Source organism: Schistocerca gregaria, chromosome 2 (assembly GCF_023897955.1).
Source record: "Schistocerca gregaria isolate iqSchGreg1 chromosome 2, iqSchGreg1.2, whole genome shotgun sequence".
NCBI lineage: Eukaryota > Metazoa > Arthropoda > Insecta > Orthoptera > Acrididae > Schistocerca > Schistocerca gregaria.
Window position 1 is genome coordinate 672,958,597 of NC_064921.1, and position 20,778 is coordinate 672,979,374.

Genomic DNA, 20,778 nt, shown 5'->3' on the forward strand with positions numbered 1-20,778 from the left:
TTAATACACTGCTTAGTTTCCTGCCTTGACTGTCCACCAAAAACCGTACAGTGTATTTATTACCTCTTGGATTTTTGTTTGAACAGTTTCTGTCTTTAGCCGAAAGTTTAGTTTTCCATTGTGTAGAAAAGCGTTCATTGTCATTGTTATTAATACAGCAGTTGGTATGTGTGCTGCTTTTGTGACAATATGTTGCCTTGGCCTTTTGTCGCCGGTGATATGCACAAGAATATTCTTGTAGGAGTTCTTGTTTGAAGGACTGGAATTCTTGTTCAGAGTAATGAGCTCGTTATCATTGGCATTTTTAGCCACATGAACACAGTGCATCAGTTGTGTGTTGATCACTTTCTGTTGTTAGTTTTTTCTTCACTTCTTCTAATTTATTCATGTGGTCTTCACATTCAGAATGTGTTGTAGCCAGTTCTTTTAGTGCACTAGTTTCTTCTTCCTGTGATAACAAAAGAACTTCGAGATTGCTTACATCTAAGCACTCAGCAGATAGTTTTGCAATTTGTGTTTCCTCAGGAATTATTGATGTTCAGAGTACATTGTTGTAAGATTGTCTTTTATTGTATTTATTTCATTTTCCTGCAGTGCTAAAGATTCCTTTGAATTTATTTCTACTAAACATTTGACACAAGTATGGCACTGCCACAGATCTTTATTGTTTATGAATTTGAGATTTATTTTCAACCACTTATCATGATATCAACTGTATTCTGTTCATAAAATGCCTCCTACTACCTTTTTGGATCATATATTACATATGGAACGATCACATAATAACATAACTCAGAGACTATCTTTGTTACTACCATTACTCGGCACCAGGTTGACGTGAGATCATTCAATAAGTAAAACAACACAATTCTTTCTCAGAACAGGATGGTTTTATGTATGATTGAAATACAACATTTTGTTTTCCCATTCTTTGACTATAAAACCCTATTTTTGAAACTTAAGTCCATTTGGTTTTATGGCCTTACACTACGTTAATGCGAGTGCTGTACACTGTATTGGCACTACTCGACAGGTCTGCGTCTTAGCCAAGTTCTTGCTGTGTCAGTGACATCTCCATCACTGCTGTAGTGCTTTGCACAAAGTCTGTCCTTCAGCGGGCCAGAGATGTTGAAATCAGAAGATGCAAGATCCAGGCTGTATGGTGGGTAGGAAACAGTATTCCACGGAAGTTTTGTGACCTATTGGGTGCGCAGATTTTTGTGTTGCTGTGCATTATCATGGAGCAGGTTCACATTTTTGACATGTTCCACATCATGATTACTGTGAAATTGATCAATGGAATACATACCTGTGGCCTGTAATTGTTTCTTCAATTTCATAGGAGTCTCACAATAGACGTTGGAGTTGGCTGATTGACGAGGAGGGGACATTGAATATTCCCTTCAGAGTCCCAGAGGATGATAGCCATGACTTTACCAAGCCAACACTTCACCAGTTGCATCAACTGGTAAAGTCATGGCTATCATTCTTTTGAGCTACTTCAAAGGAGATGTTACATGTTGCAACTCCATGGAATGTTGTTTTGTTCGAGACTGGAACCAGTGAATCCATGTTTCATCACCCGTGGCAATGTTCGAGAAAAAATTGTCACCATCAGCTGCATGACGAGTAAGCAATTCCAAATAGATGTTCCTCCTTTGCTCTTTCTGCTGTTCAGTTGGGCTTTGAGGGACCCAACATCTGCACATTACATTACAACATTGCAGGCATCACACCTGCATGTGCTGACCTGCATGTGGGAGATAGTTATTTTTGCTTCTCCTTGTTCTGTTGATGACTGACATATTACACAACAACTTACTATTTTATCCACAGCCCATTGTCCATAGAAATTTTGTAAATGCCTGTGAATATTTGTGACAACCTGTTTTTCTGCCAAAAGAAATTAAGTAACTGCTATTTGCTTGGAATGCACCTCAGTTGCAGAGACAATTCTGAAGACCGATTATAGTGTTGCCATCTACAAAGAGTTACTGGAAATGTAAGAGATGATATGGGAATGTTTAAGAATGTCACAAGCAAAATTACAGTTTTTAACCAAAATTGACCAAAAAGTGTTGCATTGCTTATTGAACACCCCTCACATTATATAGCTAGAGAAGTGCAGTGCTTGAATTTGAGTTGTTATTGTTTCAAAATGTTCTCTTGACTTGTTCGATATTGTCTGATATTTTCAATAGAGTGATAATTTCGCAACATATGACGTCACCACATGTCTTTAGTAGAAATATAGTTTTACTTAGATTGACAACAGGAACTTCCTGAGTATTATAATGTCATTCACTGGTGTTCCATAGTACACAGTGTTAAAAGTCTCTGTTTATACCTGTGGGGAAGCAGAACATTCATCAGTATGTATGCATTTTTTAGCTATTAGTTTTAGATTGTTTAATTCTTTGTTTCTCTGGACCATTGTTAATTGTTGCAGACATGTCACCACCATTAAAGCAGCAATTCATACAAACTCTATTGTTACATTTTCTAAACTTTGAAGGGAAAAAGGGGCTGCTAACTTATTTGTTATTCTCTGTACAAACGTAGAGTTGTTTTTTTAAAATTAACGGAACTATGTGCTAAGGATAAGTGGATAGTAAATTCTCCTTAGTGGAAGTAAAAGAGAGAGCAAAAACTCGGTAGATATCTATGGAAAAAGTTGGGGTCCCAGTTTGAGTAAGTGCTCTCTCTTCTTAAAATTCAAGGAATTTGTGCATGTTTACAACTGTGGCTGGAAGCTGGCTCACAATATGGTATCTGTAAAATGTGTGAACTGCAAAAAAGTTCTCTTAACAGGAGTGTTCATTATTTGTTTTGTTTCTGTGACATTAGTATCACAATTCAAATTTTACATTGCCACTAATTTTCGTATTACATTTTAGGTTATACATAATTTGTTGATACTAGAATATGCAAGCAATCAGAAGAAAGTTCTTGACTCACTTCGATATTTGGCTATGATGGATCCTGTGTACAAAGGTGGTTCCAAGGACATGCCTCTTGAAAGTATTGTAAGTGAATTTCTTTCTAAATTGACACTGATAATTTGTGTTAGGAAATGATTGCTACTCACTGTAACGGTGACTTTTTGATGCTGCAACTCTTGTCGGTCTACTCCCTTTATGTTCTGCCAGACAGTAATCTTCTGTCCCCCTCACCTGTACCCTGCTGAGCCCCCCCCTCCCCCCCCCCCCCCCCCCCCACACACACACACACACACATATACACCCCCAACCTGCTGTCCTCCAGGTTGCTGCTTCTGTTCTGCATGACAGTCGCATTCTGGCCTGAGCTGCCGGAGTGGCAGTCGTATGTGCTTGTGTGAATTTATCTGTGTGTGTTTCCTTTTCTGATGGAGGCTGTGGCCAAAAGCTAATGTGTAAGGATCTTTTCGTTGTGCGTTTATGCAACTCGACATGTCATATTTACAGTTAGTGGCAATCTATTTTTTCCTTGTAGTGTTGATATTCCAACCTGGAGTTTCCATTGTTTCATTAAATATGTTTATAGATAGTAGAAGAATGTGGACATTTCACTGATATGAAAGAAATGATGTCTGTCAAAGTCCTGTTGATACTGATTACCTACACAACTTTTTTTTACGCATAGAGATCAAATTGGAAATGTGTAATTCAAAAATCTGTCCGAACCATGCAAATATTTCAGCCCCTAAGCATTCAATACACTTCCGTATGCTAATTTTTGGTGTAAAGTGGAATGTGCCTAATGTATAAATGGAATGCAGATTTTAAGATTTAATTAATAATTCATTGTATCATGTGGAAAAGAGCTTATACTGTACGGCTGTATCACAGTATACTTAAGTTATTCAGGACTCTACAAGGATGCTACTTGTAACACAAAGCCCTGACAATGCTGTTAAGCGGAGCAAAACAGAGAAAAGATGTTCAGTGCAACAGTGAGGGCGTGGAGATAAAACTGTGCTGTTCTGTGCAACAGCAAGGAAGTTACTTCCAGTGTCAGGGGAGCAAAACAGAGAAAAGACGTTCAGTGCAACGTTGAGGGTGTGGAGATAAAACCATGGTGCTCTGTGCAGCAGCAAAGAAGTTACTTCCAGTGTCGGTACATCAGATGGCATGGTTCGTTTGTGAGCGGTCTGTTTGTTGCTGTTTCTCATTTTCCATTATTACTGATGCGCGGCCGCACACTGGGGCATTGTTGTCCACCTGTGAACATGCTTCTGCAATCTGCTCTGTGGAAGAGGTGGATGGTGTCCTGTTAGACAATAGTTTTACCCGGCAAGGCCAAGCATTCCAAATAAATGCTCTACCTATGTTATTTTCTACCAGTTTCAGTGGACTAGTAGCACTTTAAGTGATCACATGATGTTGAACAAACAGTGTGTGCCACTAACAAGTAACAAAAAGATTAAGTTAATTGAGGCAAATAAGAAAGACAAATTCTCTGTGTGTGTAATAATGTTGTGTTTAAAATGCGGCAAGACACAAATTTATGATACTATGGGGCGAGTGGATGAAAGGGCATGGGAAAATGAAAAAAAAAAGTGAAGAAGACAGGAAATGAAGAAATTAACAAGATAGTGTGGAAATGGTTCATAAGTGTGCAGACAAAAAATTTACATTTGTCTGGACCCATGTTGCAGAGTGAGACTCTGAAAGTCACTAAAGATTTTGGAAACATGGAGTTTAATGCATCCACAGGATGGCTGGACAGTTTCAAAGCCAGGCACAATGTAGTGTGGAATGAAGTGTGTGGGTAAGATAAGAATGTGTAGGAAAGTGCAGCAATGGAATGGAAGACAATACTGTAGAACATAATTGTGAATTATGACCCGAAAGATGTGTTCAGTGCTGATGAAACAGGACTGTTTAATTGTGCACTGCCTGCGAAATCTCTAGTAATTTTAGGAGAAAAGTGCACTGGCGGAAAAACATCCAAGGAAAGACTCACAGTACTGCTGAGTGGGAATATGTTCGGTGAAATGGGGAAGCCACAGGTTTTTGGAAAGCTGGCAAAACTGCATTATTTCAAAAACATTGACGACAGTAAGCTTTGAGCCACATGGCGAAGCAATAAAAAGGCATAAGTGGTGAGTGATCTTATGGAAAAAGGGCTGCGGTCTTTAATGCCAAAATGTAAAAAGGAAATTGCCAAGTTTTCCTTTTTCTAGACAATGCAACCAGTGTCAAGTTACCAAATGTGAAATTGACTTCATTCCCATCAGGTTCTACCAGCCTCTCACAACCCATGGACCGAGGACTTAACATACAACTGAATTTTCCAATATAGCTGATTATTGGCGCAGTCTCTTATTATTAGATCGAAGAAGCTGAAAGTGCATTTGCTCTTGCATAGTCAGTTTCCGTTCTGGATGCAGTGGATTGGATTGGATTGGCTTGGCAGTAAGACATAAAAGCTGAAACTGTTACCAAGTGCTTCAACAAAGTTGATTTGGAGGTCAAGAACAAGACACTTCTGGGCCCATCGCAGCTCAAGAAAATGCAGCAGCAGTTGCAGAATTAATTAAAATGTGAAACATTTGATGTAGTGCAGGTGAATAGATTTGAAGTGATGACTTCTGTTCACTCACCCCACTTTTACTTCAGCAACAGACTGAATAGAAATTTGCAATGCACATGATCATCAGGAAGAAAGAAAGGAAGAAGGAGAAGAGCAAAATGATGCTTCTAGCAAAATTAATACGCATGAAGAAGCTGTTGCATGCCTAAACAATGTTATACGGTTTGCAGCACACACAAAATTTCCCAAGCTGTTGGAACAATTGTATAGTGCAAAAACTACATAGAAAAACAATTTTGAACAGAAACTTCAAACAGGTTTCCCTCCTTGATGTGTGACAAAAAAAGTGAAATGTAAAGCAAATAAAATTGGAATAGTGTATATGTGCATACAGCAATAAACATATTTAAAGTTGGAGTAAAAATACAGAAATGCCATATTATTTATCAGTTAGCGTGTTAATGTAGTGTTATGTGGCACAGTATACAGCAAAAGAACACCTACTGTGCAAGCGTGAATAGTTCCAAATTTATGCTTTTATGCGGGGCGCTGATGACCTCGATGTTGAGTGCCCATAAGCCCCAACACACACACTCGCTTTTATGCGTGATACTCGACAAATTTTATGTAGCCTAGTGAGTTTTGTATAGTTGGGAATCTTGTTGAATTTGGAAAATTGTTTTAGTCCCTTGCGATTCTGTTTTGAGCAAGTTTTACTGTATAACAGTTTCCAACATACCGTTGTGAAACGAAATTTTACAATATAAAACATTATGGATATGTTTACAAAAAGCCACACTGGGAAAAGAAAAACATGGGAAACTGATGTGAAGACGGCCTTATTTTTGCAGTTTACAATCTCAGGGTATGTTACAAACTGAGACAGTAAGTGGATGATGTTCCACAGACTTCTAACAAAGAATACAAATTTCAGAGCAAGTATTCACTTCAGGTTTATTCTACTACTTGGTATTTTAATGTGGCGACTGATTTATGAAACTTATTACTTTGGTTGACATTTTTATACAAACTGCAATTGATTACTTTGCATATATTTAATTTTTGAAGAAATTTACTTTATTATATGCTGTGTTTACTTACAGCTTACCTTAACTGTCAACAACTTTACAAAACATTTTTCTAAAATATGTTATTTATATGTTTATTTGATTCATCCCTGCCAAGTTTTTCTCAATTTGAAATCACATTCCTCCATTTTCCCCATTGACTTTCACCAAATGATATTGTCTTTGCTGTTCATAATATTGTGTGCTCTGTTCTATTTTTCAGGCAGATTTCTTACAGCCTCGTTTTCTTGGGGTACTCATTTACTTGGACAATAGTTTGGCAGCAGAACATGTTTCTGATACAGAAAAAAAGAAAGCACTGCAGTCTTTACCCATGCTTATTAGACTAATGGGAACAAAGTATATTACATTAGCTCGCTTCAAAGTGCTTACAAGCCTGCGAATTGCCCTGAGGCTTAATTATAGCAATTTTCCGGAGCTGACTGTTGCAGCGTGGGATGCATATGTTCATTGGTACTAACTTATTACTATTAAAGTTAGTTGATAATTGAGTGAAATAATCGGTTATTATGAGGGAGATTTATGTCACCAAGAGGAACATCTTTTATTTTCAGGTTGCTAGAGGAAGATTAACTCAATGAGTATCATATGTTTTTCACCTGAAGAACAGGTTACTAATGTTGTGTAACGTTTTCTGCCAGTACTTACTATTTTGATAAAGTTTGTTTTCCACATTCAATAAGGCACAGTGAATCTACTGGTGAATTCTGCGTCTTGTGTCCCCCCACCCCTTTTCTCTATCCCCCCTCCCTTTTTTCATATGAATATGTTAATTCATTTATGAAGACTTTCAACATTAATCTGTAATTCTACTTCCTAAGTATGGCATATGAAACCTTTTGTGGCCCACAAAGTTGAACCCCTCCAAGGCACCTGAGATTCTCAACCCATTTTCAGATCTTAGTTCATTGAGGAATGTTCATAATCTGGACTCAAGACCAATACTCATTGTCCTCATTTCATCACAGCCTTAGACTTTTTATGTATCTATTTCACCTGGTCTTGAGCTCAGTGTGCCAGCTTTAGGGATAGTCACTGCCACCTCTCTGATGGCTACATAAAAACTTCAATGCATAAAACCGTACTTTTGATCAACCTCCACTTCAATACTTGCCACCCCTTCCACATCGGAAAGTCTCTCCTGTACATTGTGTCTGAGAAGTCACTGTACGCATATACCGAAACATTATTTTTACAATATATTAGGGTGCTAACACATAAAAACTATGTAATCAGTATATTTGTGCTTGTGCCATCATGCCTTACACAAAGATATATGTGTCTCCATATCCTGCTTGAGATCTTGCAGAGTATCTTGGGAAGTAAGCTTTGAAAGGTTTCCTCAAACCCAATCATAATCATAGTTTTCTATGACAATGATAACTTGGGACTTCAATATTCCCCATAATGAGTTGTATGTAATGTTAACATCCAGGCTATGTGATGGCAGTTTTGATGGGGACTACGTGTGTTGCTGAACTGTGTCCAGTCCAGTAGCCTTGAAATTGTTCATCAAGGAATTTATGCACCTTCTAATGGGACCCTGTCCTGCATACAATCCAAATAATGTTAAATGGAATAAAGTTCAGATACAATTCCTCTGGAGAAAATTTACTGATACAGAATTGTTTCAGTTAGTTGCAGGACAAGGAACCTAGAGCAATTAACACCGTCCATTATGCAGTGTTGACATTGAAGCTGTTGTTTTGTTGTTGTTGTTGCTGCTTGTTGTTCTGTAATGTAATCAGGATATGATCTTGCCAGTAGCTTACCTGGACCTTGTAGGTTTTTAATGATGATATATTAATGTTCTACTTTAAACAAAGACACGAATAATGCTCGTTAGCTGTGCTCTCAAAATAACATAAACAGGTATTAAATGTAACTTCTTCAAAATGAAACAAACACCAGATCAAAGTAAATCATTATTTATTCTCCACTTTTATGTAGATGCGAAAAAGGTTTTCATTATTTCTTGATAAATAAACAAGAAGTCCCACTTGGGTACAACGGAGAAAGGGTATATTTTGACTACTCTCTTCCACAGCACAACACTATCTACTACTTCTCATAGCAGCATAAACATAAACCAAAGATACATTTACATTGACGTTTCATGTGGTACAATTCACATCAATAAATACATTGAGGTATATTTACATTTTCTTAAATTCGTACCATCAGGTACTTTTTGAAATATTTTAAAATTAAGAGATGGTAAATAACATGACATAAAAATCATAAGTTTGCAGACACGAATATTAATCAATAATTTCACACTTAAAAATTATGCATTGCCAGTGCTGTGAAATAGAATAGGAGTAGAGGACATATCATAACACAATAGATCTGTGGCTGCATCACCTATTACAATACTTTGGGATTGCACAGGTATAGTCCCATTATAACTTCAATAGCAACATGTGCAGGATCTCCATCCTGCTGGTAACCACATGTGGTCCATGGTTCCCTTATCTTCGATCTGAAGTATTAACTGCATTTGGAACATTTTCAAATAAACATTTCCATTCATGTACCCTTCAAAGAATATGGTCAGAATGAATATTGTGATGAAATGCTAGCCCATATCATAGCACAAGATGGGTTCTTTTCCAATTCTTCCACACAATAGGGATTTACCTTACACCAGAAAACCACATTCCAGTTATGTGAACTGCAGTATCTCAGAGAATAGCTCTCTTGAGCAAAACACACCCTTGGAAGTTGTGCCAACAAAGCATGGCAGGTTGCAAATCCTGCTCAGTCTCATTTTCAGATAATTCATTAACAGAGATTGATGTAAATCCTTTAGTTTTCAAATCTTTTTTACATTTGGTCACGCGTTATTAAACATGTTACTTATATTTCAGCTAGTCTTCTACAAATGGATTTCATTGGAGACCACTCACTTCCTCTCATGTTTTGTTTCTCTAATATAATCGCAGGAGAATCCTATTTAGTCAAAGACTGGGCTACATGTAAAACTTTCAGTTTTTGTATCAACTGCTGCTCAGTCTCTTATATGGGCATGAGTATCAATCAGTTGCCCAGTCAAGTAAGTGGTCACTGCAAAACTGTGCCCAAGAGCAAACTGCATAATCTGTTGGTACTGCATGCAAGTAAGCAACATGTGCTCGACATCTCTCGGACGCCTTGTATAGTCTAGCCATTTACTTCTGGTTTACAAGCAGTCATATGAATCATATCCACACACACCCCTAACTCTCTTGATGCCTCCCCCCCGTCCCCTCGTCCCCCTCCCCCATGCCATCTACTCTCCTACACCTGGAAAGGATGTTGCTTCAGCTTCCTTTCAGTGTACCCTGAACTGGGGAATATACTCCCTCACACAAAATGGTATTTCACCATTCAACCTATTTACAAAATATCCTGGTTCATCCTTTTGTCATGTCTACCCCCAGCCACTTGCCATGTGGTTCATATCTCTGTGAAAGACCCAAGGGTAAGACCCATCCTATTCTACTCCAGTCCTATGACAGGGAAAACCATGCAGTCAAAGAGAGGGCCATGTGTAAAAGCTATCAAGTCACATATCAATTCTGCTGCAACCACTACTTAGGTGTGCCAAATTGTGCCCAACAGCTATGTAGGTAATTCAGTGACAGAGTACACCATAAGCAACATTTACTTGACTGCAGTAGTTTCTTCACAATACATGTCACCTGGATCCTCCCTTCATCTTCAATAGCAGCTTTTAGCAACTGCATAGACAGGAATTATCCTTGGGACTCTTGATTCAGTGCCACAGTCCTCCTGGCTTCAAACTCTGTTAGCCCCTGTTCCACTCCCACTTCCACCTCTGTCCAATAGAGATAGACAAAATAGTTATTTTCAGGTATGGATATGAACCGCTCTTCACTGGAATGGACTCTCTCTTTTTCGTGATTCACCACTCACCACTGACTTACCTATTTTTTCTTTCATTTATTTTAATGAAAGAAAAATGCCTCCATTTTTTAATTCAAGGTTGGATGTACTTCTATTTCTATTTTATTTTAACCTATATTTAATTTTTTTTAAAAGAAGAATATATGAAGAGGATTAATAATTTTCTGTTACGTCCCTTGTAGTTTTAAGATTTCCAGGAAGTCTTGCAGATCATCTTCAGTAGGACTTAGAAATATCAGAACAGAATTCTGAATAAGGGTTTGGGAAATTGAAAAATAACCCATTGTTGTTACTTTCCTTTAAAAAAAGTTATATAAGAACTGAAATATAATTGAAATTAAGTTTCTATTTCCTGAAATTGTCTACAATTGTCATTTACAATCACTGTAGCAATATATGTCCGGTTGGACAATCTCTGCAGGTCTAGGGTTGTAGCTTCCTTGGGACTGACTGATGTCTTCCAAATTGAGCAATTCCCACTCTCTATGGCAGTAATTGGTTGGTGATTTGTCATACAGAAAGTTTTCTCAAGGCAAGAGAAGCCATACTGACAAATATAAATGCTCTTTTGACCTCGATCACCACTTTCCTCTGTTGACTTATTATTGCGTGTTGCGCAATACGATGTAAAGTGTGAACATGGGACAAGTTTGAAAAGCACAGCAGCTAGTTTCATGTTAGAAGTATTTTCTGTTATTAATATTCTGGCTTTAAACTTTAAATTGTATTTGATTGTAACAATGTTAACCCAGTGTGACCTGCATGGGTAGCCATGCATGTTAAGTACACATGTTCTGTATCAGCAGGAATGGGGTGGTTATAGGAAAGGTGTACCAAATTTGAAATATTTTCTATAGTGTGTCTCTCTTCAGACTGGATGCCCTCTAGAGCATGCAATTTTAATTGAATATTGTAGTCTACTAGATGTTTTGTGAGTGCATACAAACTAAAATTATTAATGGTCTTATAATAATGTTAGTTTTAAAGTATTTCCATGACATTATGTGAAATCTTGTAAGTATGTGAATGTTACAAACTGTAGGCTCGTAAACTGACATGTTCAATCAAGAACAACTTTATGATGCAGACATAAATCGACTAATGTTTGAATGAGGTTATGTTGACCGAGGTCCAAGCTAACTGCCTGACGTCTGCGATTTGTTTCTTTCCACCGCTATTTACCGTTGTCGCCACCTATTGGCAAACTGCGGAAGCAAAGTTGTACACCTTGTATTGTTGCCCTCGTGTTCTTCTAAGGGTAGCACTACTTTCCCAATCTTAGAGGGCAGCAACTGTGATGGGAGGCACATGTACCATGTTCAGTACAGACGATTTGCAACTGTGGCATTAGTTTTCAGCAGGAGTCAGCTGCAGTGGCAGCATTATCCTGAAGGTGACATACAGCTGGATCACCAAAATAATGAATCAATCTGATTTTAGGATCTGGCAGTAAACCCAGAGAGACTTATTGTACTGGGAAAGCTCACAAGGTCACAACAACGATGTGTCCACCCTTACTGATATCTAAATGCCTGCACAACTCCACATTGTCTGCCTGCAATTGTAAAATCTGATTTAACAAGGTGTGGACCATATCTGTAGTGGTAACCTTGTCTACCTCCAGTCTGTCCATTACATAGTTTATGTCTACAATGAAAGGAACTAACACTTATATCACAGTCACATTTCTTGACGCGGAACACACAGGATTCTTACGTCTGAGCTCTAATCAAGAGCATTCCCTACACTCCATGGCATATTGTTCAGGCCTTCTACACTTGAAATAAATCAAGTGATGACTGGGTGCATGATGTACTATGCTACAAGACGTTACATTGCATACACCTAACTGGGCACAAGCTGCCATCTGTTTCCATCTTTAAAATAACTTAATTCACTGACAACGTCCCCTTTCAACACTCTGAACTTCCTGTCCAGTGCTCCAGTCCGTCCATTTTGACTTGGTTTGTTCAATCCTATCAAATGACATAATAGTTAATCTCCACTCACCATGTTAAAATGAAACTGCAGATCATTGCGCCATGAATTCACCCATTGGTACTGCCTCTTCTGATACAGAAACAAAGCAGTGTTACCAATGATGCCACCACTGTAATGGTGTTGCTAGCATGAATGACTTCTACTGGCTAGTGTGTCCGCTTCTGCCTAGAATGATGTGGGTGGGAACTGTGGGATAGGAGCATCCAATACCATGGTGAACATGGAATCGGGAAAGCTCCCTCAGTATAAGTGTTCTTTATTCAGCATGATTTCCATACAAGAGATCAATGTTTGTGTCCAGATAGCAGATACGGTTGTCAAGGGAGTGGCATGCTACCTCAGCATAACACATCAGCAGCGTTTATGACCCCATAGCAGCATGTTTGTATGTTGAGGCAGCAGGTTGCTGTCACAGTGGAATAGCAAGGGCAGTGAAGTGTCCTTTCTGGTGCGAGGCTGACGTCAGGTCAGCAGCCTGTGAGCTTATGCAGCTTTAAACAGCCACTGCAAATGCTGCTAGCTGATCTTGCATCCTAAAAGTGTCTTCCACTTAGCAGCACTGGCTTGGGACCTGGAACTATAAGGTCTAACTGGAAATTCATAGACCAGCAGCTTCGCCTAGCTGATGTCTACTCGGTGAGGCTGAAGCCATTTGGCCCCACATTGGACCATTGGATGCCATGGAGACAGTCGTGGTGTCAGCCGTAGTTGGAAGTGCGATGACAAGTGCTGTTAATGATGGAGCGGGGAGCGTTTATAGTAAATTTGGCAGGCTGTAGTGTGACAGGAGTCGCCTCCATATCACATAGGTGGCTGTGGCTATCCTATCAAAGCACAGCATTGTGCCATGGTGTTTGGAAACACAGCTCACTACTATGGCAAACAGCTGCATTTTGGAATGCTACGCCAGCATTAGTTGTAGCAATCAGCTGCAGAATTTTGCAGGTGGCTTGTGTGCACACTTCTAGGCTAGTTATGTAGTTTGCCAATTGGCTTATGCTTCAGCATAGTTCATGCAATCTCCTATATACTATTGCAAGTTTTCTTGTGATCTCATTCATGCACTAAAATTATAGTCATGCTTGATTTGTTTTAAAAATATTGTTGCAGTGGAAAAATGTGCAAACTGCCACAGAGCAGCAAGAAATGGTTGACAGTGTGAAGACTGCCTAGGTTTTTTCATATTGGGTTCTGTGAAGCAGTAAGCTAGACTGGAGTTGTGGCTAACCGTTGGCACTGTAGTAGTTACGCTTATCACTACATGATTAGAAAAGCAGCAGTTGGTTGTAAAACTGACTTCTGATCTGACAGTACTACAAACAGAGCTGTAGCAACTTCCTGGCAGATTAAAACTGTGTGCCCGACCGAGACTCGAACTCGGGACCTTTGCCTTTCGCGGACAAGTGCTCTACCAACTGAGCTACCGAAGCACGACTCACGTCCGGTACTCACAGCTTTACTTCTGCCAGTATCCGTCTCCTACCTTCCAAACTTTACAGAAGCTCTTCTGCGAAACTTGCAGAACTAGCACTCCTGAAAGAAAGGATATTGCGGAGACATGGCTTAGCCACAGCCTGGGGGATGTTTCCAGAATGAGAATTTCACTCTGCAGCGGAGTGAAGTAAAGCTGTGAGTACCGGACGTGAGTCGTGCTTCGGTAGCTCAGTTGGTAGAGCACTTGCCCGCGAAAGGCAAAGGTCCCGAGTTCGAGTCTCGGTCGGGCACACAGTTTTAATCTGCCAGGAAGTTTCATATCTAGAAGTAAAGCTGTGAGTACCGGACGTGAGTCGTGCTTCGGTAGCTCAGTTGGTAGAGCACTTGCCCGCGAAAGGCAAAGGTCCCGAGTTCGAGTCTCGGTCGGGCACACAGTTTTAATCTGCCAGGAAGTTTCATATCAGCGCACACTCCGCTGCAGAGTGAAATTCTCATTCTAGAGCTGTAGCAGTCAAGAACTACTGTTGGCATCAGTGTGTTTAAGGATAGGGTGAGTGACTGAACAGTGAGAAAACCCACCAAAATCAGTCAACTGTTTAGGAAAAGCTGCAAGTTTGCTATCTTTAATCCAGACATCTCAAACAGTTTCACTCCTCAGGAAACTGTGTGCAGACCAACTAAGAAGTTCAGGCACTGTCACATAAGACATGAAAAAAAGTTGAAGTTAAGGTTGGTAATAGTCAGAACGTTGAAAACCCCAAAATATCTACCCTCATGGCTATGAACTGGAATGGTGAGTTCAGACATACAAAGCTGGAGGCTGTTGAGTTTTACCAATACTCTTACACCTTGAACTCTGTGCACATTTTAGAAACTGTCATGATGCCCAGTGTGTGAAGATAGCATATTTCAGGAATAAGGAATATTATTTATATAAATTTTTTTTTTTGCCTGACTGTTGAGCTCTGAGACAGTTTGTTATTTGTACTATGTTTTTACGAGGATGCTTTACAGTGTATTGAATTTTATGTTCTAGTTTGGATGCTGCTGCCTTAGGAGCACTTTTGAGCACTGTTTTCATCTCTCTTCTGCCACTTCTAGACACTTTACCACAAGAAGTACTTACCATTTTCCGCTATCTCATAATAGAAAGACAGGATGATTTGTGGCAGAGCTTTAGAGATTTATATTTTGTGCCTGACAGACAAGATCTGAAATTTGTCCATGAAGCAGTGAAGAAGTTTTCTAATAGGAACAGGTTAGTGATGGAGTCAACCCAAAAGAAACATCCATCATGCTAAACCTTAAATTGTAGTTTTGAAAATATGTTTCTGTTAATGATGTTAAATGTGTTCATTACTTCTCTTATAGCAATAATCTATTTCCTAAACTATTTGTAGTTTGTTATTACAATTAAAATTATTTTATGCATAATGTGACATTGTATTTAAGAGTGTCATAAGGCAATGTTCTGTAACTCTACTGAAAGACACACTTAACTTGGGAAATTTGGAAAAAGTTTAACATGCACACATCCGCTTGTATATCAGTTGAAGTGTTAGATGTTCAACAGGTCACTTGGATATATTGGAATGTAGTAGCACTTTTCTATGGAATTAGGATAATGTGCACCTTCCTTGAATTTTTAATTCTTTTTTTAAATTTCATCCATGATAATGTTTTCTTCAGTGAGATACTTCCCTTTCTCCACCACCACCCCCCTCCTCCACCTCCCACCCTCCAACTCCCAACAGTTACGCTGCTTAAATATTTACTCATATTATTCTTAGTAGTTGCAAACAATTTGTTTCTTGTTGTGCATTTTTTTGTTTTCTTGACCCAATAACTGATGTATTTGGTTTAAAGTGTGTGCTGTAGCAGCTTCATTTCTTCCACTGATACTTCAGCCATATACTCATTGGTCATTTCCCAAGTGAACTAACTGACTGAAGTTGTTGCGTTGCGTCGTTTATTTACACATATAACTTGGACCACATTACCCAAAGATATTTGCTAGGTTGCAAAGAAATTGAATTGTATACACCTTTTAACTGACTGAGGAATGGCATCCACTGTCAAACATTTGAGTTCTGTTTTGATGTAGAAATGTTGATCAGCATAACATTGTAATGACATTTGTGAATGATAATGTAAGGATCAAACTCCAAAATGTGTCCCATCTGAAATCATCGTTCCTATTCATTAAATTCTTCTACAAGATCAGTTCTCCCTGAGATGTTTATTCTTCCTTCAGATCAGCTGCTTTGATCAACAACTTAACAGCATGACATCCATACTAGAAAGGTAGTACAAGATTTTTCAGGAGCTGTAATTAATGTGGAGCGTGGCTACTTTAGGAGTTGGCTTAAACCATGCAAAAGAGAATAGGAACAGTCTTATATTGATGCTGACATTTAAAGTAAAATTAAAAATTTATGATGAAAATAGTTATCATTGATGGAAATATATACCACCTGTAAAATATTGCTGAAATTTATTAGCAATTTTGGATACATGGCATAGTCAAAACAATGTACATTATTATCATTAGGACTCATGAGTTCATATTATCATTTTACAGATCTGATGATTTTACTGTGATGCTTCGTGAACGAGTTGCTTATGCCAGCCATGAAATAATAGATGTAAGACTTGAAGGGCTCAGGAATTTGAAATCATTTATACAGCAAAGTAGAACAAATGTAAATGAAGCAGTTGTTGCGAAAGAGAAAGTTGATCGCAGTATCATTGAGGTAAATGTATTATATTCTAAATGTATTTTTAAGTTATTTTATGTTTTATCTACTTATACAGGTCTCTCTCCTAAGAGTCGTTAGGTGCATTTTCTCTCTGGTGTTTTGCAGTTTGTGACGGAAGTCAGTCCAAACAAGTGCTCATCACACCTTTCATGTGACACCCATTGTCGACAGAAAGTGTGAGTTTGGTTCCCGTTACAAAGAAAATTATTTTTAAAGTGGGATGTTACGTGCCTATTTGATAGAGCGGTCCCCGATTAGTTTGGTGTGATATTTGTTTTATTGATGCATATTGACAGGAACTGTAAAACACTAAGAATGAGAAGCAATCCACCTCCACCTCAGTAGTGCAGCATGCTTGGCAGCAGCAGTCAGCACAGACTTCGGCAGTGATGTTGCTGTGGAGTACTGCTTATTCTTTGAATTTTACGTCCCTGTTAATACGTAGCAATAAAACTAATGTCGCACTAGAGTATTCTGCAACTACTCTATTGAATAGGCATGTAAAATGGCACTTTAAAAAATCATGTTGTTTGTAACAGGGCACAAACCAATACTGTCAACTCTGGGCAGTGTATGAAAGATGTCATGACTACTACTTGTTTTGGCTGACTCTAAGAATGCAATGCAAGAATGAAATTGTAAATATCTGCTTAAACATAAGGGAAAATGCACCTAGTGATTCTTAGGTGAGACACTCTGTGTATGTATTCTGTTTATACAAATATGTGTAAATGTTGGATGTAAGTGGAACGAGTTCAGATAAAAATCAACAAATTAATATAATGCACTCAAATATTATAATGACTTTTCTGAATGATGACAATCTGCTGCACTAGCTTTTATTAGTTCGATTAAAATGCTCTTTTGTTATGTATTCACCATTACTGCAGAGTTTTGGTTGTGTAGCCATTTTCAAATGATACTGATGGACATGGTGTTCAGGTACACCTGTTGTTTGAATCAATAAGAAGGAAGATACCAGAATTTATTACTGCAGTAAATTATGTGTTCAACCCTAAGAGCTGTGCTTTCATGATGCACAGGGTGATTATAATTAAAGTTAAACTTTCAAACCGCTGTAGAAATAACGCCTCTGGTGAGAATGACATCAAATTGCAACAGAATATTATTGGAGAAGAGGGAAAACGTATTGCAGAAGAAAAATAAATAGTTACAAAATATAGCAATATATGGCGCTGTAAGCATCAAAATTTAATAGTGGTCGAATACAAATGAAAAATGAGTTGTAGAACAATGTCAAAGGTGTATGTTTGATGTTAAACAAATTGTACCACTCAGTGTTCATGGGTGTACGGGGGTGATACTCATAGTTACGTAAGCCCATGCACCACGGCAAGGTCATATCTCGTCGGATGGGAAAAATTGTTTTTAATTGTCCTGAGGCCAAAAACTGCATATAAAGCATCACTCAAATCAGTTTTTAATTGTCCCGAGGCCAAAAACCACATAAAAAGCATCAGTCACATCGCTTTTTGATTGTCCTGAGGCCAAAAACTTCACAAAAAGCGTCAATCACATCGGTTTTTAATTGTCCTGATCCCAAAAACTGCTGCCGTAAACCTGTGCCACTCAGTAACATTTTCAGGGTGAAGTGGTACTGGTTGATTTGCATGTGGATTTTCCGTTGCCCATATTCAACAATTCTGTGTATTAATGTATCCTGTCAGATGGAAGTGGGCTTCGTTTCTCCACAAAATCTTCCACGTCCACTCGTTGTTCACTTCTATGCAAGCAAGAAATTCTAAAGCAAAGGTCTCTCTTGCTGGCAGGTCAACAGGAAGTAACTACACGAAGTAACTCGTAATTCTGAATGGATCGCAAAGAAGGACGTTTTTTTACACACCGTGCTCATGGGTATGTCCAATGTTTGGGCAGTTGGCTGTGAACTACACTTTTGCCGCCTCCTACAGTGCTGTGGCCACTGTTTCCGCAGACATCAGATCAGATAATTTCTCCCCTTTAACAAGGTTGCACACCAAAAGAACATGTTTTTTCCAATTTCTGAATCATTTTCTCCAGACCCACAGTCTTCGGACCAATGCCTTTTTTCGAACCCTTCAGTGTCCGCAATTTCTGCAGAGTGACATGTGCACAGTCATCATTCTTGTAGTAAAGCTATACAAGCAGAGTATGTTCCTGTATTGAGACAGTCTTGGCAAATGTCGCAGACAAGAAAAGAGGGAAAGTATACCAACTTCAATGGGTTGTGCGCATGACAGGTATTTTCATTTATGTATTTTGACACAAACAAAACCATCTATTGATCAATTTTCATACTTTTTTTACTTCTGCCATATGTTTTCCCCCTTCTCTGATAATATTCTGCTGCAGTTTGGCGTCATTCTGAGCAATGGTGTTATTTCTACAGCATTTTGAAAGTTTAACATCAATTATAATTGTCCTGTAGATTTATCGTTTACATTTATCTTGCAAGATAATTATCACAGACACTAAAAACCTGGAAATAAAATATCTGTTCATCTCAGCGTACAGAAACGGGTACATTGTGCCTACAGGGTGTTACAAAAAGGTACGGCCAAACTTTCAGGAAACATTCCTCACACACAAAGAAAGAAAATATGTTATGTGGACATGTGTCTGCAAATGCTTACTTTCCATGTTAGAGCTCATTTTATTACTTCTCTTCAAATCACATTAATCATGGAATGGAAACACACAGCAACAGAACGTACCAGCGTGACTTCAAACACTTTGTTATAAGAAATGTTCAAAATGTCCTCAGTTAGCAAGGATACATGCATCCACCCTCCGTCGCATGAAATCCCTGATGTGCTGCTGCAGCCCTGGAGAATGGTGTATTGTATCACAGCTGTCCACAATACGAGCACGAAGAGTCTCTACATTTGGTACCGGGGTTGCATAGACAAGAGCTTTCAAATGCCCCATAAATGAAAGACAAGAGGGTTGAGGTCAGGAGAGTGTGGAGGCCATGGAATTGGTCCGCCTCTACCATCGGTCACCGAATCCGTTGTTGAGAAGCGTACGAACACTTTGACTGAAATGTGCAGGAGCTCCATCGTGCATGAACCACATGTTGTGTCGTACTTGTAAAGGCACATGTTCTAGCAGCACAGGTAAAGGATCCCGTATGAAATCATGATAACGTGCTCCATTGAGCGTAGGTGGAAGAACATTGTGCCCAATCAAGACATCACCAACAATGCCTGCCCAAACGTTCACAGAAAATCTGTGTTGGTGATGTGATTGCACAACTGCTTGCGGATTCTCGTCAGCCCACACATGTTGATTGTGAAAATTTACAATTAGATCACGTTGGAATGAAGCCTGATCCATAAAAAGAACATTTTCTCTGAAATGAGGATTGACACATTGTCGGATGAACCATTCGCAGAAGTGTACCCGTGGAGGCCAATCAGCTGCTGATAGTGCCTGCACACGCCGTACATGGTACGGAAACAACTGTTTCTCCCGTAGCACTCTCCATACAGTGACGTGGTCAACGCTACCTTGTACAGCAGCAACTTCTCTGACGCTGACATTGGGGTTATCGTCAACTGCGCGAAGAATTGCCTCGTCCATTGCAGGTGTCCTCGTCGTTCTAGGTCTTCCCCAGTCACGAGTCATAGGCTGGAATGTTCCGTGCTCTCTAAGACGCCGATCAATTGCTTTGAACATCTTCTTGTTGGGACACCTTCAGTGTGGAAATCTGTCTCGATACAAACATTCCGCGCCACAGCTATTGCCCCGTGCTAATCCATACATCAAATGGGCATCTGCCAACTCTGCATTTGTAAACACTGCACTGACTGCAAAACCATGTTCGTGATGAACACTAACCTGTTGATGCTACGTACTGATGTGCTTGATGCTAGTACTGTAGAGCAGTGAGTCGCATGTCAACACAAGCACCGAAGTCAACATTGCCTTCCTTCAGTTGGGCCAACTGGAGGTGAATCGAGGAAGTACAGTACATATTGACGAAACTAAAATGAGCTCTAACATGGAAATTAAGCATTTCCGGACACATGTCCACATAACATCTTTTGTTTATTTGTGTGTGAGGAATG

At 39.1% G+C, this 20,778-nt stretch overlaps 1 protein-coding gene across 2 annotated transcripts in view; it reads left to right on the top strand.

Annotated features, from left to right (window-relative positions):
* The window catches only part of LOC126334727 (serine/threonine-protein kinase ATR-like), a 402,997-nt gene that overhangs the window by 204,250 nt on the left and 177,969 nt on the right, over positions 1-20,778 (top strand). For both annotated transcript variants that reach the window (XM_049997265.1, XM_049997266.1), the window contains exons 17-20: positions 2,898-3,026; positions 6,808-7,058; positions 14,986-15,207; positions 16,531-16,702. In XM_049997265.1, the coding sequence (XP_049853222.1) occupies positions 2,898-3,026; positions 6,808-7,058; positions 14,986-15,207; positions 16,531-16,702 (774 nt within the window). The remainder of the gene's footprint in view (positions 1-2,897; positions 3,027-6,807; positions 7,059-14,985; positions 15,208-16,530; positions 16,703-20,778) is intronic.